The sequence below is a fragment of the Microtus ochrogaster genome, chromosome 7, assembly GCF_000317375.1.
Source record: "Microtus ochrogaster isolate Prairie Vole_2 chromosome 7, MicOch1.0, whole genome shotgun sequence".
NCBI lineage: Eukaryota > Metazoa > Chordata > Mammalia > Rodentia > Cricetidae > Microtus > Microtus ochrogaster.
The window spans coordinates 27,669,715-27,694,091 of NC_022014.1; the positions used below are offsets into that span (position 1 = coordinate 27,669,715).

At 45.2% G+C, this 24,377-nt stretch overlaps 2 protein-coding genes and 1 pseudogene across 2 annotated transcripts in view; 2 read left to right on the top strand and 1 right to left on the bottom strand.

Moving 5' to 3' along the window:
* The window catches only part of LOC102001620 (NACHT, LRR and PYD domains-containing protein 1a-like), a 148,433-nt gene extending 136,049 nt beyond the window's left edge, over window positions 1-12,384 (top strand). The window contains exons 14-17 of the mRNA XM_013347045.1: window positions 3,957-4,219; window positions 4,751-4,876; window positions 5,732-5,905; window positions 11,974-12,384. Coding sequence (XP_013202499.1) covers window positions 3,957-4,219; window positions 4,751-4,876; window positions 5,732-5,905; window positions 11,974-12,384 — 974 coding nt within the window. The remainder of the gene's footprint in view (window positions 1-3,956; window positions 4,220-4,750; window positions 4,877-5,731; window positions 5,906-11,973) is intronic.
* Window positions 12,385-15,031: 2,647 nt separating this feature from the next.
* LOC101994955 lies at window positions 15,032-17,519 on the bottom strand (annotated as a pseudogene).
* A 5,061-nt stretch (window positions 17,520-22,580) lies between these two features.
* The window catches only part of LOC101995239 (NACHT, LRR and PYD domains-containing protein 1a), a 30,485-nt gene continuing 28,688 nt past the window's right edge, over window positions 22,581-24,377 (top strand). Inside the window, exons 1-2 of the mRNA XM_026780110.1 lie at window positions 22,581-22,883; window positions 23,771-23,935. Of these exons, the coding sequence (XP_026635911.1) occupies window positions 22,634-22,883; window positions 23,771-23,935 (415 nt within the window). The 5' untranslated portion in view covers window positions 22,581-22,633. The remainder of the gene's footprint in view (window positions 22,884-23,770; window positions 23,936-24,377) is intronic.

Genomic DNA, 24,377 nt, shown 5'->3' on the forward strand with positions numbered 1-24,377 from the left:
AACCCTGCAGGAGGAAAATGGTCTTGAGAAAAGGAGTCAGAGACTCTCCCACAAGAACAACAAGCTAAACAAGCACAGCATGTGAGCAAAGAGAAGATGTTTTAATAAATACAAAGCTCTCAGTGAATGATCTCATAAAGAAAGTATTACTATATGCCTGTAATCCTAGCACTTCTGGGACAGAAGCAGGGGAATTTAGAATTCAAGTGCAACCTAGACTACACATCCAGATTCTGCCTACAAAAGGAAAAAGACTGATTTCCTCATATGATTCATGGAGCACAACAGGCCCACCACAGGGACCAGGAGAATCCAGCTCACTGCAAAGGATGATGGTGTTTGTTTGTGGTGATGAAGATGAGGAGTATGTCCAAGAAGGAAGACCTGACAGTTGAAGAAGTCATAAAAACTAAAGTAGAAATGCAGACAGTTCCAGCTGATATGAGAACCATGAATAGAAAACAAGCAAAGCATCCCTCAGATTAAAAATATTTACATTTAATGCCAAGCCCCAAAGAAGAAAACAAATGAAGATGAAGAAAACAAGCAGGACTTGTTTGAAAAGAACTCACAAAACAAAGAAAAACAACGGTTACATTCATAAATTCATGAGGTCCTGCACTCCAGACCCTGACACAGGAGCACTGATACCCAGATGATGACTTCCCAGTGTTTCTAAGGAGGCCAGTCCAGCAGGTCCACACAGAGCTCCTGGTCCCCCAAAAACACTTTCCCCAGTCAGCACTCAAGCTTCTTCCCTACAGACCATTTTACTCCCACTCTCAGATCAGAAAACTATACCATTGGAAAATTAAATATATGTGATTCTGTTAAAGTTTATAGAAGAACAATATGTACTGGAAGGACAGTCACAGGGACAGGTGGTGGCACATCGGCACTCCCAGAGTTCTGAAGGCTGGGAAAGAGTAGGATGACTTCTACCTAGAGATACATAGTGAGTCCCTGTTCCCAAATCCCAAAAGGAGAAAAGAAATAGAAAAACTTACCAAGTCATCTCAGATGCCTCAGGAAATTTCTGGTCTTAACAAAGGAAGTCCAGGCCCCCACATTCCCCTCAAATCCTGAGAAGGTCATGACTAGAGTTTCCCTAGCAAGAAGGGAAGTTGGAGAGGTACAGCATCTTCTGGGATTCTGTGAAAATTGGCACAGCACAAAGCATAGGCAAGTCAAGAGTCTGGTGCTGGGGCTGAAGCTGACTTAGAGAAAATCAGGGTTTCCAGGCCAAGATCTGTCACACATAGGGCATTTCAGGGCGGTGTGGCTCCCTATTTCACCCTAATGGGTGAAACTATTAACTAGCATGTCACTGATGCAAATTCTAAACTGTATAACCTGATAAAGGGGCAATTTCATTGCCTTATTTCTTGGTAATTACTGATTCCAAGCAATCACCTAAGAAAAAAATAGAAATGTTCCCTGATAAAAGACATACAGTGAATAATGCTTATTATTATGCAAGTTGGAAGTAAACTCAGTGCTGAAAGAATAGACAAATGGTGGATTGCAGACTGGTGCCTCCATTACCAGGGATCACATCAAGGTGACAAGTGGCATTCATCATGACAATTCTACCCATTGTCAACTTGACACCCAAGCATAGACTAGACATTGTTATTCCAAAATAGAAGAATCGGGGCTTACCAAGGAATGATCAGACCACATCCAAACAAAACTCCATCAGCAAAAATACCAAATCCTGCAGCTGCATATTCAGTGAAGGAACTCATGATGTCATTCACTTGACTCCAAAGGGCATAGTTAGATCCACCCCTCCAATTCTACTACATGAAGCTCACATACCCTTTCCACAGGTCATCTCTCTACTCCTTGCCTAAAACTTAATTTAGCAGAAAAAAAAGTGTGGGTCTGGATTCCCCATTATCAAAGATTTCCTTCCACCAGAGGCTACACTTTCAAAGGTTCATAGAATGAACTCTCAGGATCTTTGACTTGGGCACATTGCCTGGACTCAGCTGCTATCTGGAACTGTCCAGCATGACACAGTGACCCATCAATCTAACATCTTTTATGGCTAAAACTATAGGGATGACACTGCCAAGTTCTGTTGACAGCTAGAGGTGTGGCTACCCCTGACCACAGCTATAAAATGTGCTGACAATGGGGAAACACTTCCTTGGGCATTTGCATTTGTGAAAAAGCAAACACCATAACTTAAGGCTTTCTGCCTTTAAATGAATATGTAATTTCACAAGATGAGCCCATGAAGAGTTAGATTTTGGCTTCAGGACACCTTTCCTATTGCTACTGTGCAGGACAGCTTTCCCTTCAGTGAAGCTGATCTCTAACAATTTCAGCTAATTTTATAGAACTATTCTGAATGTTTTCTGTATTGAAATTTTTCCTGCCAAATTAGTCATTTATGCTTAAATTCATATTCATATTAGCACAATAAATCTATATTCTTGGCTAAACTGTTGGATGAATGGATCCTATTAAAGTTCCCAATAGAAACCTTGCTACTCTCTGAAAGTCTTGTGGACTGGCCCCCACTGTCACTCACAGCATTTGTGTCTTCCTGCTCACACCTAAATGTCACTATAAGCTCTGCTCTCCGCATGGAAGGGCTTTCCTAGTCCTAAGAACAAAACTCTTCCACATTCCAGCCATAAAACAGTTCCAGTGACGTAAGAACCACATGATTGTATTTATTACACAAAAACCTGAATCCTGGAATCAATTTTCTGTTCAGGTTATTTTCCTTGTTGCTCAAACAAAATGCCTGACCAAAGAATATTAAGAAAGTATTTACTTTCCACACAGTCCAAAAGAACAGTTCATTATGACATGGACATCTGAGAACATGAAGCTTGTGGCACCTGCCATACTTGTGCCAACAGAGAGAGCAAAGAACAGTGAAAGCTTATGCTCATATGACCTTCTGCATTTTACACAGACCTGGGTGCTAGTCCACAGAATGATGCTACACACAGGGGGTAAGTCTTCTGTACTCAATTGATCTAAGCAAGATAACCTCCTCCTATCATGTCTTGAGGCCTACATCTAAGCTGATTCTACATTTCATCAGGTTCACATTTAATATTAATAATTCCAGGGATCCATCCAGCTTGTTTTCAGAGGATAAAGGGACTCTTAGTTCTCCTTCATAACAGCAACACTCTATTCCACAACTAAGAATTTAGGGGACACTGCCAATCCCAAGACACTGAAGCTGGTGATGGCAGCACCTCAAAGACCCTACTGATTGTCAAGTTTCTGACAGAGGCCTCTGAGGCTGTATTCCTTACAGAATCTGTGAATGAAACCAACCAAGAACTTCTACTCCACTGTGAATGCTCTTCTATCAACTAGATAGGGCCAAAGTTAAAATGCTTCCAAAAGGGTCAGTCTGAAAGAGTCACCACTGGCAGCAGCTCACACTCACCTACTTGGCATGGTGAACTTATAATGAAGAAACAGCTGAGAGTTCTGCTGTGTTTCCACTGGAAGTTAATTAATAAAACTCAAATTTTGGTCAGAGATTTTTTTCTCATAAACATCAAAAATAAATACAAACTAAATAGAAATCATAACCAAAGCCACTTATAGAAGAAAGATTTTATTGAAGTATGCTGTTTCAATAACTGATTCCAAGACCATCATAACAGGGAGCATGGCAGAAAGCAAGCAGGCTTGGCAATGGAGCAATAGCTGAGATCTTCCATTCTCATCAGCAAGGAAGAGAGATAAATAAAAGTGATATAGGCATGAGTTTTTGAAATCTCAAAGCCCACAAGTGACACAATTCCTCCAACAAGGCCACACGTCCAAGTCCTTCCCAAACAGTTCCACCAAGTATAGGGGTCCATCTCATCCAAACCACCACAATCATTCTAAACCCTAAAGTGCTATTTTCCTAGCCAAGCATGGTTCAATGAAAACACTAATTCTATATATCTTGAATTTGTCTTTCACAGAGGGACAGGTGGACATCTCCTCGTTCCGTGTGGCCCACTTTCAAGAACAGGGGATGGTCCTAGAAACTCCAGCCAGAGTGGAACAGCATTACGCAGTGATGGAAAACCCAAGCTTCTCCCCAGTGGGAGTTCTACTGAGAATGATTCCTGGTTTGGGACACTTCATCCCCATCACTTCCATCACACTGATCTACTATCACTTCAATCCCAAGGAGGTGACATTTCACCTCTACCTGGTCCCCAATGACTGCACCATTCGGAAGGTGACACTGAGGACCACAAAAGTGAGGCCAGGGTGGGCTGGCAGAAAGCATGAAATGTAGACAGTGGCCCCCCTGGAGAGATTCTTAACTGGGAGTGGGAATGCAGTTCTATAAGGGGAAAGTGTGTGTGTGTGTGTGTGTGTGTGTGTGTGTGTGTGTGTGTGATTCTGCTCTGTTCTTGGCCCCCTTACACCAGATTCTCCCCCAAAATGCCTCTGATGCTCATTTACCAATCTCTGAACATCCTTCTGTGACCTCTTTCCCCCATCAGAAGGTGGGAATTCTCCATGCACAATGTGTAGCCAGCTCCTTTCTTCTGGCACAGCAACCCTGTTCCCACAATGAATCAGCAACCCTGAATATGACAGGGGCCAATTAGTCAACAATCTGTGTTGCAGAACACAGAGTTGTCAGGGGGTGTCACCAACCAATCCCCCCAAAAAAAATGTATTAAATGATCATCTCACCTTATTCAGACCAGATGTTGTGACCCAGAAATCTAGATAAATCACTGTCTGCAATGTTCCCTAGGCCATTGATGATGAAGAAATAAAATTCCGATTTGTTCGAATAAACAAGCCACCCCCAGTAGACTCCCTTTATATTGGTACCCGCTACATCGTATCTGGTTCCAGGAAGCTGACAATCATCCCAAAGGTGAGCATCCAAGTGTTTGCTACTCTCCAGGGTCAGATGTCAGGCTTGGTAAACCTGTGGGGCAGGTTAAAGACTCTGCAGTAAATTGAAATTGGGAAGAAAACAAATGAAATTTGGGATGAACAAGAATACATCAAAGTTCGGTGGAAAGCAGTTTAAGGGGCCACACAGGAGTGTAGGTTGAACCTGAAGAGCTAAGAATTTAGATTCAATATGTCCCAGAGGAGAATCCATCTAAACAATGCATAGAGAGCAAGTCCTGGCTTAGGCAGTGTGAACTGGACTTTCGGGATGAACTCTCACCCATCCTCAGACATTAGTGTTTGGATCTGAAGACTCCTGCAGATGTACAGGTTTAAACACTTAGTCCCCAGTGAGTGACAGCATCTTGAGAGTTTGTGGAAACAAATATGTGAGGCCTGGTTATCAGAAGCATGTCATTAGTGTCAGGCCTGAGGCTTATAGCCATGCCCTGCTTCCCACCTCAGGGTATGATTTGCTGATCCTCTGGGATATAATGAGTCCTGCAACAATCTCCTGCCACAAAGAATGGAGCTCCAGCTTATATGAATTTCCCACCATGAAACTAAACAACATCGGCCCTTCCCTAAGTTTCTTTCTGTCCGGTTTTTGTCGGAGTGATGAGAACAAAATCAGCAGGATGGGGGTCCCAGTTGGGTCCTCAGCCTTCTGAGTAAAGACATGTATGCAAAGGCTGTGGGTTACCTCAGTGTGAAAGACAGCCAGTGTCTAATGTGGTTAGCAAGATCGTATCGTGAAAGTATGGGGGTGGGGACAGCCCTCCTTTGAAGGATTAGTAGTTGATCCTCACATCGTAATTCTTTCTTTCTTCAGGAACTGGAACTGTGCTACCGGAGCCCCGGGGAATCCCAGCTCTTCTCTGAGATCAGTGTTGACTGCATGGATTCAGGGATTAATCTGCAAATCAGAGACAAGAAGAATAAGAAACTGATATGGGAAGCCTTGCTGAAACCAGGTAAAATTTGTTTAGGTCCAGATACCCCAAAGGTTAAAGAAAGGCAATGAGTGGGGAAGGTGTGTTATCATTAATTATCGGTGTCATGAAATGACCAGATTAGTTATGTGGCTTTTGCTAGATCCAAAACAGGGGGTCTGACCACAGTTTAATCTATGACGCTGTGTTAGTCAGCGATTCCCAATTTTGACAAAATATGTGACAAAAACAACTTAAAAACGTAAAGTTTTGCTTTGATTCATGGTCTTAGAACCAAGTTTCAGTCCATGGTCAGCTGCCTCCATCTCTTGGAGCCAGAGGTTGTTGTATTACAAGCGGTGGAGCTGCGTCCCCGTCACCCGGCCGCCCACATGGCTAGCTCTAGCTTATGCCCCGAAATAACAACACACAAATTGTATTCATTTAAATACGAGCGGCGGGGCTGCGTCCCTGTCACCCGGCCGCCCACATGGCTAGCTCTAGCTTTACCCAAAATAATTACACGGAAACTGTATTCTTTTAAACACTGCTTGGCCCTTTAGCTCTAGCCCTTACTGGCTAATTCTGATATCCCGATCAACCCATCTCTAATAATCCGTGAGCACCAGTCTTACTGGGAAGATTCTAGCCTACGTCCATCCTGGGTCGGAGCTTCATCGCATGTGCCTCAGAGAGCAGAGCTATCCCTGCATCCGCCCAGGAGCCGGGAGCATGGCGTCTCTCTGAGGCGTCTGCCCCCGAGAGGAGAGCTGTCGAGTCTGAGCTCACTTCCTCTTCCTCCCAGCATTCTGTTCTGTTTACTACACCCACCTAAGGGTGGGTCTATCAAATGGGCCTAGGCAGTTTCTTTATTAATAAGAAATCACTCCCACATCAAGAGGTGAGACAGGATTCCATGGAGTAGGAGCTTGTGAGAGAGGAGGCTCTTTACCTCAGAAGCAGAGAAGTGGGAGCAGGAGTTAGAATGAGAGCCAGGGAAGAGAAGAGAAAGGGGAAATGAAGGAGACAGGGGAGAGAAGAGGAGAGGAGGAGGAGAAGGAGTGAAGTCCATGCAATATTCTCTTCCAGGTCTTGCCTCCATTGTACATACACTCTTACATAGTGTCTGTTCTCAATGCTCACACCATTATGAGTGCATTAGTGTATGATGTCATTCATAAATTCACAGTCCTCAGAATCATCACCTTCTAATATGGCTGCAGGACTGGTCCTTCAACACATGAGCATTATCATGTCCAAATCACCACATACTCTAAGTCTCATTTTCTCAGTCTTGTATCCTAATTTCCTCCCCACTACTCTTGAAGTGACAGATTTGGAGATGCACAAAGCATCTGGCTCCAGTTTACATGATATCTTAGTTTTAAGATAAAAGGACTTTGCTAACATGAGATACTCAATCTCAAATCCATACACATTTTAAATAAATTTATTGACAATTTTATACATGCATACAGTGCATTCTAGTAACTCCACCCTAAACACACCTTCTTATCTCCCTCCTACTCCTGCCAGCCCCTCTTCTTCAATACAAATCTCTTTTCCACATTCATAAAGTTTTGCTTTGCGTCTCACAGAGTTTAACTGGGACCAACTGTGTGCCCATGGGTTTTGCACTATCCAGTAAAACCCAATGAGCTCACCAGCAGGCATACAGATGACCCTTGTCCTCATAATCTATTTTTGCCAATAATTTAGCAGTAAGTGGTACTGTCCCTGTGAATAGCTTCTCCATGTCCAGCTGAGTGATGGGCTGGCCTTACTTGTGTGGTCCAGAGACAACAGGTGCAGGCGCTATGAGTCCATGATGGCCATGGTCATGTCCTGCTTAGAAGAGAGCACTTCACAGCCCTTCCCCATATCTTCTGTTTCAACAATCTTTCCACTTCTGAGAGAACATATTACGAAACGCACAATGAAACCCGCTTTAAGAGTTTATTAAAGAGAAAGATTCATGCACACAGGCCTGAGAAAGTTGGTGCAAGGAGAGAGTTTGGACCCCTCCTGTTGTTAAAGGTTGCCTAGCAAATGCGCACAGTGGCTTACATAACTACATCATACATAGGTGAAGGAGCCCGTGCATGCACACAACGGCTTATGTAGCTGTGTCATGCATAGGTGATGCGACCGTGTTGCATGTAGGTCACATAGGGCCTAAGGACCCTAGGTGGCTATTTAATTTGCCTGGGCGCTGATCAGTGCATGCGTGGCTCTGGAGCTCGGAAGTGCCGGCCACAGCGCTGTGCAATAGGAACCATAACATTCCACCATTTTGTTTATTTTAAAAAAAAATATTGGGGGGCTTAGGGGTCTCCAATTGGTGGGAATGGGGCACTGGGTCTTCAAGGCTGCTTTCTGCTGGCTTTGTGGGCATCGGAGAGTTGGGGTGCTTGACCACATCCTGGAGTAGCTGGTTATTTCCTTGATCCTGGGCTCTGCGGAAGTAGCTGACCAGCAGCTTGGACCTGGCAAGATGCTGGCAAGGAAGAAGATTATGTTTAGAAAAAAATAGATCAGGGTGATTGAGGGAGGAGAGTCCCAAGATGGAAGATGGAGGGGGTTTCCCTGGATTCCCGAGGTGGAGGAGGGACTCTCCCAGGAGTCCCAAGACCAGGAAAGAAAAAGAGCTAAGTTTTAGACATATTAAAAGCTTATGGTTATGATAGTATAGTGTTAGGATAGAAGACAGTTGTATAGTGGGAGACAAGGGAAGAGAAGAAAGGGGAATTATTAGACCTCGTAATGCTTTACCTGAAGCAAACCTTAAGGCACTTGTTCTCTTTAGCATCATGGTATTACCTAACATCCAGGAGACACTGCTGCAGTCAGTGATAAACCTGTTCTGTTAAAGCCCGTTTTGTGAGTCTCCCTTTGGAGTCTGGGGCTGTGAATGTACCAAAACTTGTTATTGTTTCTTACTTCCTGGGCCTCTGAAAGTCTTTGTACTTCTGGCTCTGTGTTTAATAATGGTCCCTGTAACAACAGCTGGATGATTAACTGGAAATTTAGGTATAACATTGGAGAGACATAGAAATTGGCAAGGCAGATAGGAGAAAGAGAAAATGGGAGAATTAGAAAGGGGGGCATTTGGAGTTTTGGCACAGGAGAGTTGAGTACGGTGGTGAGAATTTATTCTTCTGGAACTGGAGAAAACGTAGCTGATCTTGATGTCCTCTGGAACTTAAGGGAGCAGGGCCCTGTTTGAGTTACTATATACAAGGAGGGGGTGTCCCAAACTGGAATAATAAAAAGTTTGAGATGAGACGGGTGAATCTAATAAGAGGGGCCCTTGAGAGTTACAGGAATTACTTTAAAGGAACCCTGCCATTTAGAGGAAAGGGGTGAGGGTGTTGTCTGGGGCGGGGGGCATAAAGGGACCTGGTCTCTGATTTTAATTGGAAATGGGAAGGGGTTGGTGTATGATTGAGGTAGTGAGTATTCAGTAAAATTCCATAATAGGGAGCAAAGATGAAATAGCAGTGGCATAAGCAGGTGACCAGGTGAAAGGCAGGGAGTTAAAAACCAGCCACCCATACGTGAGTTCAAGGGGCGAGATAGACAGGAGAACCCAGAGCCAGAGCCTGAGAAGAGCCAGGGGCTCTTCACCCAGTCAAGGTGAAGCTCCTGTGACATCTTAACAACAACATTCTTTAAGGAATGGTTAGTTTGTTCTACCTTCCCTGAGGACTGAGGATGGTATGGGATATGAAAATGCCAGGGAGTGTTAAGAGCCTTAGATAAAATTTGATCTGGGAGGTAAATTCTGGGCCATTATCTGACCGAAGAGAGGTTGGGTACTCCAGTTCCTAATCTCCTGTCTCATGTTGGCTGGGAAGTCATTTCTTCCTCTCTCCACCTTATCATCACTCCACTGAGTCTCCTTTGTCGTACAGAATTTTTTAGTGTCTTGAGATCCAGTTTATCAGTGATTGGATTTATTTCTTGGGCTGTAAGAGTCTTAGACACACAATTCATACTTATGCTACTGTGTTGCAATGCCCTCTCTGTTCACTCTACCAGTTTCAGGGCACTGGGTCTCACATTGACCTCTTGGGTCATGTGGAGTTGGATTTTTAAAGGAAAGACGTTTCGTTCTTCCATGTGTTGCCATGTAGCCTTTTCAGTATCTTTTGTTGAGCAGGCTGTCCTTTCTTCAGAGAGTATTTTTGATTCTTTGTCAAAGGCCAAATAGTGGTTATGGAGATTTTATCCAGGTCGTCTATTCTGTTCTATTGATCTGGACATGTTTTTCACTGCCTATAATATTACTTTGAAATAAGGTGTGATGAATCTTTCCACAAAGTTGTTTTTGACATCTATTCTCTTGTGTTTCCACTTGTATTTCTCATTTTTTTTCCACTCTCTTTGTGAAGAATGTCCCTGTCATCTTCATTGGGACGGTTTTGAGTTTGTAGCATGCTTTTAGTATGGTGGATTTCTTCCAAACAATGGCTGTAGTGATGGTGTCTTTGCATCTTCTAAGGCCTTCCTCAATTTTTTTCTTTGATGCTTATCTTTAATTTTTTTTTTCTTATAGAGTATTTTCATTTCCATGGTTAGGTTTTTCTGTCCAAAATTGTGGGTTTTACTTATTTCTTTATTTGGCTATTGTAGCCTCATCCATGCTTTCAAGCTGACAAGAGATAAACAAATAGTAAAATTTCATAAGTACAGTTAACAATACAGTCTTAATCCAGACCCACAATGCCAAAACTAAACTTCTGTCATTAGTAGCTCTAGAGACACCCAGGTCTTGTTAGCTGTGAGACAACGGTAGTTCCTGCTTCTGAGCTGCTACTTCACAGGCTCCACACATGGTCAGAGAATAGGTTTTGCTCAGCCTTGAGCTGAGTGAGCCACAGGTGGAGAACTGACCTGCCCCAGCAGCAGGCCAGCATTAGAATCTCACTCAAGCACTTATTCCTTAGGAATCTTGAAAATGACTTAAGTCCTTTGTGTCTAACCTTCCTCACCTGAAGATCAGAATGAGTAGCTCGTAAGATGGTTGGAAAGGTTAAATACTGTTCATACCCATCTCATAGTGTGATTCTTAGCTGATGGGGGCAATGTTGCTAATTTTCTTTAAGACAACCTCTTCTACATGTTAATTATTTTTGTTGGGACTCATTAAGATCTAGTTCCTTCCATGTGGGAAAGAACTCGGGTACTGGAAGGTGATAATCATGGCCCTCTTGTGTTCTCAATCTTAAATTTTGGTTTTTAAATTCGTGGTCACTCATTGTCTTCATTAGATGCTTCAGTCAGGATGCACCAAAATGGCCCACTTTAACATGGAGTGTAAGGACTATCATCTTTCCTTAATGCAAATGGAAGCAGGGCTTTCAATACTACAAACGCAGTCCTTCAGATGGCTTCCCTAAACCGTTAGAGAAGAGTGACTTTAGAATTTTGTTGCCTGTGAGTGTACAAGGTCAAACAAGGACAAGAAAATAGCTTTCTACCCTGAATCAAATGTCAAATGATTTAAGCCAGCAAAGGACTTGATTATTTCTCCATGAGGAATTCAGTCTAGGATACAACTGAGGCTGTGGTTATGTGAAAGAAAAGCCTTCTGCTTCTTCACATGTCTTCCCTCAATGATGACAGGCCTGGTGCCCAGATTTCCTGTATGAGTAGGGAAATGTTCACCTTCCAGATTATATCAGAACTTCTGTAGTTCATTCTCAAAATCTCAGGCACGGTTGAGAGTTGCACAGAGAGCACTGAGTGTTGGTGACAGACATCCTTACAGATGCTTCATCTCTCCTATCTTCCAGGGGATCTCAGACTTGCACAGCTCATGATGCCTGCCGTTCACAAAGGTAAGAAACAACTTTATGAGGCCAGAGAAACCAATAGCATTCTGCTGGTAGATTATCTGACCCTTGAGACAATGGCAATGAGAAAGGCGGGAATCACGCTGCTTCAGCAGTACAGGTAGAAGAGGTGCATGCTCAGGACAGAGTTCCTCTCATGTCCCTTGCTGCTTTCCATGGAGACAATAACTCCACCCATTCCTAACCTGAACACCCTACAATGAATCCCTCCCCCTGGTCGTGCAAATTTCCAGACTAGTAACTGACCTCAGGAAGGTACAGATAGTTTTCATATGACCTTCCAGAAGAAGAAGGGAGCCAAGGGTGCAGATGAGATGCATGAAAATAGCAAGAAGTGGGCAGCCAGTGAGAGAGACCATGGAGAAGCCTTTCTATGCTCAGTGTTAGTCTTTTCTTCACCTCTAAACGCTCCTGCCTCAGTACACTTCGTGGACCAGCATAGGGAGCAGCTGGTGGCCCGAGTGACATCAGTGGACCCTCTCTTGGACAAGCTGCATGGTCTGCTGCTGAGTGAAGAGCAGTATGAAGCAGTGCGGGCTGAAGCCACCACCCAAGACAGGATGCGGAAGCTGTTCAGCCTCAACCGGTCCTGGAGCAGGGCCTGCAAAGACCAAGTCTACCGAGCTCTGAAGGAGACCCATCCTCACCTGATCATGGACCTCTTTGAGAAGTCAGGTGGGATCTCTGAGGGGTGAGCACTCTCCTCTGAGTCCTGGCTCTGCTTTGGCCCTCAGTTCCTCTGTTGATAAACCAGTGGCCACCTGAGTTGCCTTTCTGATGCCACTGTTTCTAGGACAGCTCTTTGTGGACCCAGAAAAGCTTAGGGAATTAGAGGGGGCATGGATTCAGTCCCCCCGGGACTGGCGGAGAGAGCGGCATTTCAGGCTGTCTGGCCATGTGGCCACTTACTCACCTCTCCGAATCCCCTCAGCACAGGAGCAGGGTCTCTTGAAGGGATCTAAGGATCTTGCAGACAAAAAGCCAGAGCTCTTAGTGCTCGTGCATCAAGGATCAGAGCAGTGCTCCCTGCACCATAATCAGGCAGCTCACACGTGTGAATCCAACTCCATGGGATCCAACAGACTATTTTGGACTCCATTAGCACTGACACACAAGTGCACATTCCAATACACAAATAATTTCTTAATTTCTAAAAAGAATGAAAAAAACGTGGGATTCCTCTCTACTGCTCACCCACCTGCCGCAACGGCACTTGAGGCTTGCAATGCTGTGTACTGTCCCGAGGGTATCCTTGCCAGTCTCTTTCCCCAGGCCACCAGGTTTCCCTCTAGATCAAGCCTCTGCTCCCTACCTGCCCAGCCCATGGCCAGAGCTGCTAGCCTCGCTTCCCAATGCCTCCCATCTTCTCCTCTGGACTCTGCATTGCAAAGTACAAGCAATCTGGACAGTGGACACGGGTTTTGTTGCATTACTCATATAATGGCACATTTGCAAGGACAGTGCTTAGAGAATAGAATATCTTGGTATTAATTTTCCAAGAAATGTTACGATGTCTTTTCCGTGCTTGGCATTTCAAGATGTGATCTGTGCAGCCTACGTAGCTATTGTCAGTTTAATACGCACAGTGTGGTGTCACCAAGAGACTCCTGAATCTGCCGTAAGTTTCAGATCTTTAATAAGTCCTAAAGAGACAATAAAATTTAGAAATGGAGACTTTAAAGTACACTTTCATCCAACATGAGCCAATGACTTGGGAGAGTTATGCTTTGCACAATGAAAACAAGGAGTTTATTGATAAGTTTACACCTTTTGTGTTATTGATAATAAGCTAGTTGTAACAGGAAACTTCTGAAAATTAAAGTTAAAGATAACTATGGGCTGATTGTTTTTAAATGTCCTAAAGTCAGTAGGTTGCATAAGGGAAATTCATATGACATTAGGCTGTAAAATGTCAGCCATCTATTTAAGTAGCTGTCTGCTGGGGGAATAGACTTTTTTCCCTGTAATACAGGTTAGTGAATGTTTTCTGTCAAGTTACCATCTGTGGCTTAGCCATCAATTAAAAAAAAAGGTGCTTATCAGTGTGATCTGACATCAATAGTCAGAACAGAGGGCTGAGGGAATCTGCTTCTTTGCTGGGAGTGTGGGGGAGTGAGGGAGTGGCTGTATTTTCCTGCATAGTCCTTCCTCATATTGTAGGCTTTTTTTTACTTAACATCTTGTATCTATTGGGAGAAATATTACAAAACTTAAAACCAAAATCTTTGGCTCTAGATACCTCAAAAGTTTTACAGGGTTTTTTGTTTTGTTTTGTTTTTTACCAAAACATCTTTATTTTTTAGTCTATAAAAAAAAACCTTATTACAAAATAACCATGATTAGCATAGAAAAATGGGCATATGTCTTCAAAGTATTTCCCTTTAGCAAAAACTCTGTTTTGTACAATATAAACATTAAAAGTCCAGGGGTGGGAGGGGGCAGGGAGTGTTATAGGAGGGTGCTTGTTTGTTCCTGGTTGCTCAGACCCGAAATAACCACACAGAAACTATATTATTTGAAATACTGTTTGGCCAATAACTTAAGCATATTTCTGGCTACCTCTCATATCCTGAACTATCTCCATTAATCTGTGTATCGCCACAAGGCCATGACTTACCGGCAAAGTTTCAGTATGTCTTTCTCTAGGGGAAGCTCCATGGCTTCCCATTCACTCTACCTTCTTTCTCCCAGCATTCAGTTTAGTTTTCCCCTCCTACTTCTATCATGCTCTGTGCAGGCCCAAGACAGTTTCTTTTTTAACCAACTGTATCACAGCATACAGAGGAGAATCCCACATCACCTCCCCTTTTCTGCTTAAACAAAAAGAAAGGTTTTAACCTTCATATGGTAAAATTACATATAACAAAACAGGTATCAAGTAAGATTACAGTTACAATATTTATTTATATCTACTTTATCTTTTATCATAACTAAGGAAAACTGTAACTATATATTCTTCAACTCCATCAAAGACCTGAGATGGGAAATAATATTACTTGAGTAAGCAGGAAGTGCAATCAAGTAACTTCCAAAATGTGCAACAAATGACAGAGACAACTGGCTACCTGGGCAATCACCTGAAGCCTCATTTGCAACATTGGAGCAACCAACTTTGGCTAAGGCCTAGAGTAACTGACAGACCACTTTCAGAGGCAGAAAATTTTTCAAAACCATCTTACCCTATCTTGGCAGGATTTGACAGTCTTTTTCTTGTATCCTGCTTGTCCTGTCTGGATATCATGCATTTTGTCAGTGGTCGATGCATGGTCAATTCCTTGCTTGAAGGCCAGTTTTGCCAGGAAGAAAACAAACTCCTAGTGGAGTGTGTTGGGGAGCCAGAATCTAATATAACTCAAGAAAATACATTATTATTTTAGTCCCTTGTTCTACAGGAACCAGCACTGTTATATTGTTTCCATTTAGTAAAATCTAGCTTAAGTTTGTATCCTTTTTGCTTCTGGTGTAATTTCAAACTGTGACACACCATATTGACAAGATCACCAAATCCTAAAACTGTACCAACAATTTCTTTATCACTCCTCATGACAATGTCAATTCTTAATCCTATACTCTTGTCTTTAAGGTCTAGTGGCAGGGGCTGAGACAGGTTTGTGGTCCTGTTAGCTGCTGTGGCCAATCAGGAAGAATGTTTTGCTTAAAACAAGCATGTAGTGCTTCTTTCCAGATGTGACCACTGTGAGGGGTCTGGACTGCGTGCCAGCTGGTGAATGGCACAGACCTGTGGATCCTTTTCCTATCCATCTTGCAGCAAGCCTGAATGAGGTTAATCTGACATGTTTGACTGCAGCGATACAAGCAAATCTTCCCAAAATGGGCAGTGTTTGTTCAAATCCCAGAACCTCTGATAAGGGCAAGAACTGACTACCCTCTGAGCCTGGATCACGTCTGCTGCTTTCACACTAGGTGGCGCTAGGAAGCAAAGTTTCTTTCAATTCAAAGGCAGACAAAGTCAAAGAATTTATGAGATTGTTGAGAGAGGGTGGGGGCAACTTCAGATAAGGGAGTCCCTGCAGACGTCTGGGGTCTTGCATTGCTCTATGAATAATCACTAATAGATTCATTTCTATTCATTAATATGAGCTTAATGAGTCAAAGGTCAGAGGTTAAGCGTAGATAATAATTTTACATCTCCCCGGAAAAGTCACACGATTGGTCAATAAATATTTGAGGACACAGAAAAGAAACTACACACAAGATGTAAATACAAACTATGTATAAAAATGTATACAATCAGGTATTGCTAAAACATTATTTGATTATTTAAAATCAGGAAATTTAATTTTACTTCTTGTTTCTTTTTTTGTCTCATCTAAACTGTCCAAGTTATAATGATTCTACAAAGTATATGTAGAAAGTGTATGGTTTTCAGACTTCTGGGACCACACCTTAATAAAACAGACTAAGATTTATAAATCCAACCATGAAGTTTTAAGATAAATTAATCACCTATTCTTGCAGTGCTTTCATATTGCAGTAACAGAGCTTGAAATTATTTTAGTGTATTTCTTGACTAGCATATCAAATATGTTCTAGCTTGAAACAATTTATTGACTAAGAATCTTTGGGTGGAAAATGTTTTAGATGATAAAATAGGGGGGTTGTTCTACAGTAAAATGACAAGCAAAAACACTCATTGGTGACAATACTTATTCACTGGCAAAGAGAAAGCCTTGCTAACAAGTGGTGCTGATAAACTGGACGCCTGCAGGTAGAGGAACGATCCTCTGCTCTCACCCTGCAGAGCTCTCAACTGCAAATGCACCAAAGACATCAACACAACATTCCAAACCCTGGATCTGCGAGAGGGAAAGAGGAGAAAACACTTCCTGATGCAAGCACAGGGGAGGCCTCTCTGACAAGGGCTCCAGTCATTAAGAAAATGGGACAAAGCCGGGCGGTGGTGGCGCACGTCTTTAATCCCAGCACTCGGGAGGCAGAGGCAGGCGGATCTCTGTGAGTTCGAGACCAGCCTGGTCTACAGGGCCTAGTTCCAGGACAGGCTCCAAAGCCACAGAGAAACCCTGTCTCGAAAAACCAAAAAAAAAAAAAAAAAAAAAAAAAAAAAGATCATCCCAAGAAAATGGGACAAATTAACAAATGGGACCATTTGAAATTAAAAGGCTATAATATGGGACTCACTCATGTTGGTGTCTAAAAGTCACACCACAATGGGGTCATGCCAATCTGGATGGCCTGTGGTGCCACCAGGGTCATGGTGACATTGAGCCCAGGTGTGTCCTTGGCTCTACTGCAGCCAGGGACTGGGTTGATGGCTCCTGCTACCACTAAAGGCCATGCAATACCCGGGGTCTGGGCCATTACCTGAGGCCAGGTGGAGATCTGAGGCTCATGCTACTGCCAGGGTCACATACAGATCTGAGTGGCCTTCAATGCCATGAGGTGACATGGTGACATCCAGGCCCAGGCTGCAGCTGAGGGCTGCTTCTGGATCTGCGGTCCTTCCACAGTTGGGGTCTGTGATATCCCTGGCCTGTGGTGCCACCAAAGGTCACACAGATATCAGGAGTCTAGGCTATATCCTGTGGCCACGTTGGTGTCTGAGACCATGCTGCCACTAGGGCAATGGCTGCTTCCAAGGGCCATGTCTGGGTTCATGGCCCTACTGTAGCCAGAGTTGATGCCCATGGCTCCTGATACCGTCGAAGGCCATGTTGATGCCAGGGGTCTGGGCAGTCACCTGTTGGTGTCCAAGAGCTACTCTGCTGCAGGGGCCATGTTGATCTGAGTGGACTGTGCTGCCACCTGTGGCCATGGTGATGTCAGAACCCAGATTGCTGTTGGGGACCATGACTGGGTCCGTGGTCCTATCACAGTTGGGGGTCCCTGATGTCTATGGCCCGTGATGCCCCTGTGGCCACACAGATGCCCATGGTCTAGGCGGCATCCTGCGGCCATGTTGGTATCCAAGGGCCATGCTGCAACCAGGACTATGCAAGTCTGTTTGGCCAACAGAGCTTCACCAGGCCACAGTATCATTCAGGCTTGGGCTATTGCATGTCTGGGTTCATGGTCCAACAGCAGCCAGGGTCCAGGCTGATGTCCATGACTCAAGTTACGACAGGGGGTCATAGGAACCATGTGTGTTGAAATCAAAGGGCAATGCTGAGCCCTGCCCCTCACTGGCCCTGGGATAGCTGCTCCTGCCCCCTTGCTGTACACTGCAGCAGGGGTGCTGACCAATCCCCCCACCCCACATACACACTCAGGAGAGATGACCACAAACCTCACCACAGGCATGGGAGAACTGGCTCTGCCCCTTGCCTAAGAGGGTGAACCCAGTGGCCCAGACCAACCAGCTCAGCTACCACCCAGACCCACATCCTGGGCCTTGGGTTGCCCCACACTAACAACTGCCCCATCAGGGACCGACTGGAAGGTGCTAAACGCCCGGTCCTGTGGAGCAGCATGATCTCTATGACTCAGGGCAACAGTGGGATTTCCTACATGTGCTTCAATGCTCCCAGTGATGATGGTGTGGCGGAGGCCTTGAACCAGACCGAGGACTCATGGCAATGACGTTCTGCTGGTGGGGATGGTTGGACAGAAGGATATACTGAGTGGCACACTGCAGCTTCCTATACCGCTTGGATGAATGAAGAGGTGTTGAAAAGATGGCAGAGCAGCCCAGATTTGTTTTGTTTTGTTTTTAATTAATTTTGAGAGGCAAGCTACCCAGGTGTGGAGTAGATATAAAGGGACTGGGAAATGAGTGGGATTGGGGTGCATGATGTGAAATTTCCAAAGAGTCAATAAAGAATTATGTAAAAAATGATAAAAATAATAATTTGAGAGTTACAATTGGAGTCCATGACCATCATGGCAGCAGCAGGCAGGCATGGTACAGGGGCAGTAGCTGAGAGCTGACATCCTGATTCACAAGCAGCATGCAGAGAGAGAGAAAAAACTACAGACACTGGGAACTGTGTGGGCTTTTGAATTCTCAGAGCCTGACCCCAGTGACACACCTCCTCCAACAAGGACACACTTCAAATCCTCTCCAAAGAGCTGTACTAACTGGGGCCCAAGCATTCAAATATATGGGGGTCGGTCTCACTCAACTAGCACGGCATCTCCCCACAGCCAGAATGGCTATTTATAGAACAACCCCAAAAGACAAATACTGTTGAGGATATGGAGAACGAGGAATTCTTATTCATTGTTGGTGGGAGTTATAGTGGTTTGAATGACCAAAACATATTGTGTAAGAAAAAGTTTGGAGGGAAAAAATAAAATCAAGGGTAGAAAAGAATAAAACGAATCTCTCGGGGCTCCAACAAGATGGCTCAGCAGGTGAAGGCACGGGTATACAGCAATTTTGTCTGAGATGAAAGCATCTTGGAGGGAAACTTGTGAAAACACAGGTGTCTCTCCGTTTACTTTCCGTTGCTGTGATAAGCACCACAGCTGACCACGAGCGGCTTGAGGAGGAAAGGTTGGTTTCACTTTACAGCTTCCTGTCCTTCATGAGGAGGCAGAGCAGGAACCAAGGGCCACTGAGGAGGAGGAGGGTTGCAGCAGAGGCCACGGAAGAGTGTTGCAGCAGAGGCCGCGGGGGAGTGCTGCTCACTGGCTTGCTCTCCAGGGCTTGTTTGCTCAGCCTCCTTTCTTATACAGCCCAGAACCACCTGCCAAGGGGTAACACCCCTAGATGGGTGTGGCCTTCCTGTATCAATCATGTTTTCCCAGGAAGAGATTCACACGGCCGGCAGCTGCCACCAAGTCTTATGTCTGGAATTGGATCACAGGGTTGTACATGGTGGAAGGCAAGAACTGACTCCTGAATGGTTTCTTATGACTAGCATATATGATCCATGGTATGTGTATCTACATATGTCACACCAATCACCATACACACAAATAAATAAATGTTAATATTTAAAAAAATAACCACATCTCAGACTGTGAGTATTTCTGTGCTGATATAAAAGGTCAAGCACTAACTTGGGTCCCGGAGACATATCAATCAACAAACAGGCTAAGTCCTGCCTCTAAGAATTTCCATTCTGTAGATAGAAGAGACAGAAAGAAAGTTTTTGCTTGCCAGTGGTGGTGGCACATACCTTTAATCCCAGCACAAAGGAGACAGATAGATCTCTGTGAGTTCAAAACCAGCCTGGTCTATAGAGAGAGTTTCAGAACAGCCAGGATTATACAGTGAAACTCTGTCTCAGGAAACCAAGAAAGAAGAAGAAGGGGAAGAGGAGAAGAGAAAAAGAAAGTCTGTGCTGTTGGGTGATAACAATGTCAAGATGATGAGGAAAACATCTAGAAGGGAAGTGTTGCTTCAAAAAGCAGGTAGTACATTTCTGACCAGTGGGAAGTCATTCAAAAAGAATAGAGAAGCCAGTGTAAAGGTCCTGGGGTGAGCAAGTTCCCGGTGTGTTCAAAGAATACGAAGGTAGAGCAGACAGCCCACAGCAGAGTGAGTTAGGAGCATAAACAGGGACATAGTGTCAGAAAGGGGCAGGATAGGATGGAGTAGGTCAAGTAGAGCCTTGTGACCCACTAAAAGGAACCAGTATTTCACCCAGAGTGAGATGAAAAGAATAGGAAGGTTTGAGCTAAGAGGTGACTTAAACTAACTTAGATATTAGATATGTAACTCTGGATTCAAGACTGAGAGACCAAAAACATCAGCATGCAAAGTTAGGAAGCAGGGGAAGAGATACAAGATACTGGCTGGACCAGCTGTCTCCTTGGGCACAGTGAGAAGGATCAGATTACAGATCTGTTTACAAGCCAGTGTCAGGGCTACAGCAATGGCTCAGTGGGTAAAGCAGTCGCTATGCAAGCATGAGGATCTGTGCTCTGATCCACAGCATCCTCACAGATGCCTGCTGGGCATGGCTACAGGCTTGTGAGCCCAGAGCTCAGGAGGAGGGAACAGGGCGTACCCATGCAAGACTCTGCCTCAGTAAATGAACTAGAGAGCAAGCAAAGACTGTAGCCCTACCAAACCAATGAGCCCACACTCATGCAAGCAAGCACTCACCACACACCTGAAAAAGGATGGTATCAGAGGGAAATAAAGACTTGGAACTTGGAAAGTTCATGGGGGAAAAAAAAAAAGCCCAGTGGGACTAGAGAGATCATTCTGAAGTTAAGGGCACTTGCTGCTCTTCCAGAGTACCTGAGTTCACATCACAGCATAGCATAGCACCCACATCAGGTGGCTAGCTGCCACCTATAACTCCAGCTCCAGGAGAACCCTACACCCTCTTCCAGCTCTCAAATGCACCCACACACATAGCAGACTCACAGACTCACACACATACAAATAGAATAAAAATAAAATTGTTAGAAGAGAGAGGAGACCCAGTGTTTGAGGCCGCAAGAGCCATTTGCTGAAATGAGTAACCAGTGGGTGAGGCATTAGAGGGAAGAGCAGAGAGAGAAAGAGGGGAGGGAGGATCTAGAGTAATCAGGCACTGCTTGGCAAACCCTGACATCCCTCATATTAAATGGGCAAACTGCGGCTCTGGGAAGTGAATTCTAAACTCAGGGAGTTGGAGCCTCAGCAAGCCTGGATAAACCTCCTGAGCTGGATCCTCCAACCCAGGGCTCATCAGAACTCTAGAAATTTCTAGTGGCATTCCATGAGAGAAAACAAGCTAAGCGATGTCATTCTCAGCCTGAAAGCCCAGAGATCTGAGAATCTGCCAAAAGACAGAGATCATCTGCGCAGCTTCCTGATGTCTGGCTTTGTGGCGAGGAAACAGGGTCACTTTCACTTTCGAAGGATGTGTTTACTGAGATCTCTGCAATCCACACAGCTGCCTTAGTTTGGGACACACAGCAGTGGGGCACCACAGAAGAGCAAGGTGAGTTGTGGGGCTCCAAACCAAGAGAGGTGAAGAAAGTTTTTCCCTGGCCAGACTCTACTAGGTGGGTGCTGTGGCAGACAGGAGGCGCCATCCTGAGAACCAGGGTTGGGCCCCACCCTGTGTGGACTCCGAAGGCCAGCTCAAGTGGGTGGTAGGCTGCTGGGTGCTCCCTTATGCCCCATGTGCCTGCATCTGCCACAGCTTATCCAGGATCCTCCCCTGGCCTGTCTTCACTGCTCTTTCATTTATTTCCCCTGGGTGATTTGTCCTTCCTGCCAGAAAGCTGACTCTGGATTATTATCTCCGAGTGATCTCCTGGACCAGGAGGTTTCTAAAGAGAACTTCAAAGGGACTAGCCTGGACTCACCCATGACCTCTGAGTGCCACTGTGGCTGTCCCTCACCACCTCACCTTCTGTCAAGGCTGTAGCTGAAAGACTGACCTCATTAGTGTGGGTCCCAGGAAAAAGAAAAGGTGGGAACCACAAAACAGTGGGTGTCAGCCCCATGCCCTTCCTCCATCTCTCTGCCATCATATCCACTCTTCCTGCTATCCTATAACTTTCTAAACCCTCATTCTTCCAGCCTCCCCCTCCTTTCCTACCTCCATTCTTCCATTCGCTAATCCTCCAGGCTGTCCATCCTCAGGTCCGCATCCTCCCATTCCTCCACCTGTCAATATCCCACCACCCATCCTTCACTCCTCTGATTCCCTCACCCTCTCATCTCCTTTTCCTTCTATCCTTACATCCTCCCTCCTCCCAGGCCCCATCCTCCTCCTCGCTGCCACCTGCCACTCTACCTGACTAGACCTGGGCCCTTCCCTTCATCCTCATGATCAGATCTGCAGTGCATCCTCGTGTCTTCTTCTTCCTATAACTTCCTGCCACTCCTTTTCCCTTCCTACCTCCCAACACCATCTAAACACAGATAATTTACACTTTTAAACCTGGGGTCTGACTGCTGAATAGAGTTCACCGGGCCCAGAAACATCACCCCAGTGAGAGCCTTCCCTTGCAGGTGGTAAAGGCCAAGGCACTGGGAGACCACTGTCCCTGTGTCCCATTCCCAGGACAGACATGTCTGACAGAACCAAGAAACGCTTAAGCTACTACTTGAAGCAACTGAGTAAAGAAGAGCTGAAAAGGTTCCAGCATGAGCTGCTAACAGAAACGGCTTGGCCAGAGGCCAGTGGCACAAAGGTAGCCTCAGGCCTGGTGGCTCAGTATGGGAATCACCAGGCCTGGAACATGGCCCTCCACACCTTGGAAAAGATGGACATGACGCAACTTTTCAGCCAAGCCCAGCAAGGGAAGGACCTGACACTGAGTGAGTACACCAAGGACCCCAACCTTCCCCTCTCTAACCCTATCACTATTACAATCCCTGTTACTAACCCTATCACTATTGCCATCACTAGCCTTCCTGTCAAGTCTCAGTAGGAGCAAGATAACCTCCCTTCAAAAGAGCTCACAGACTCCATCCTTGGCTGGAACTAGAAGTCTTGCTGGAATCTCTTAGTGAACCCATGAGCTCCACACCTCCTTCTGCTCAAATACATTCTCAGGACCCCATGTAGTCTTAACGGGCACTGGGAAGGAGCACTCTGGAGCAGCAGTATGGAGAAGCTGGCATTCAGAAGGGCACTGAGAGGGGTGAAGATGGAGGTGAAGCCAGTTCCTAAGAGGAACACTTGTGCACCATAGCTATTTGCTAGTGACTTGGGAGCTAGACAAAGACAGATGCCAGTCATGGCATCACTACCCTGGGTAAGTCATTTCACTGCCTTCTGCCTCTGTGTCTCCATGTGGAAAAGAAGAGAGGAAATACCTGCCTTCCTGAGATCTCTGAGCTAAATGATGATCCACATCAAACAGAGTTTAACAAGCAATAAGTGATCAGTATGTACAAGTGCCTTTGATTGCTGCTATTGCTTAATTATTGTTTGTAACCCCAAAAGGCAGAAAACCATAGCTACAAATGAAGGAGTTAAAGATCAGAGAGGACCAGTGATTCACCTAGAGAAGGCAGAACCAGGGCGGGTGCATGAACTTCATGGCCCCAGGTTAGGACCGTATCCCTACAACACCAGTGAGGGCATTGTTCCACAGAGTCTGTGAAAGGGCGTATGGAGGTTTAGCATGAAGAACTTCAGTGTCTCTCCTGGACTCCTGCCTCTTCCTGACAAACACCCAACCACTCTCTCATTCCCACAGCCCATGACCCCTCATTCCTCAGTTTCCCGAGCACATCTAACGTGGAGTCCTCCAGCCAGCTCGCTTCTGCAGGGTTGAGGCCAGACTACCAATCTTCATCTGACCAGATGTCCACAAAGAAAACTTTTGTAAAGAAACGTACCAAGTCCAGGTGCAGAACGAGAGGTGAGTTGGGCTAAGAGCCCTGCGTGGCTCTGTGAGACAGCAGAACATCTCCCACTATGGGAGCCTGGGGTGGGGGGCTGCAAAAGAAGCAGCCAGAATTCAGAAGTGGGAGGAACAAGATAGAAATGCTCTTTCTGGGCTCTGTGGTGCTGAAATTGCTCTTGTCAGATGGGTTTATTTTAGTCTCATTAACCTCAACCCACACCCTGGCTTCTTCCTTATTTCAATGCCGCATTTAGCCTCACTCCTGCTTCTTCCCCTACTCGGCACCGTCCACACCCTTGCCTCCTCCTCCTCTCACCTCCTCAAAGCCAGAGCAGAAGGGCTGGAGAGACAAGGTCACTGGTCCAAACTCACGAGCTCTCGTCAGCAAAGCCAAGGCTGGGATCTAGAACAATCCTGCGTGGGAAAGTGATTTCTTCCCCCAACGCGCTATTGCTGG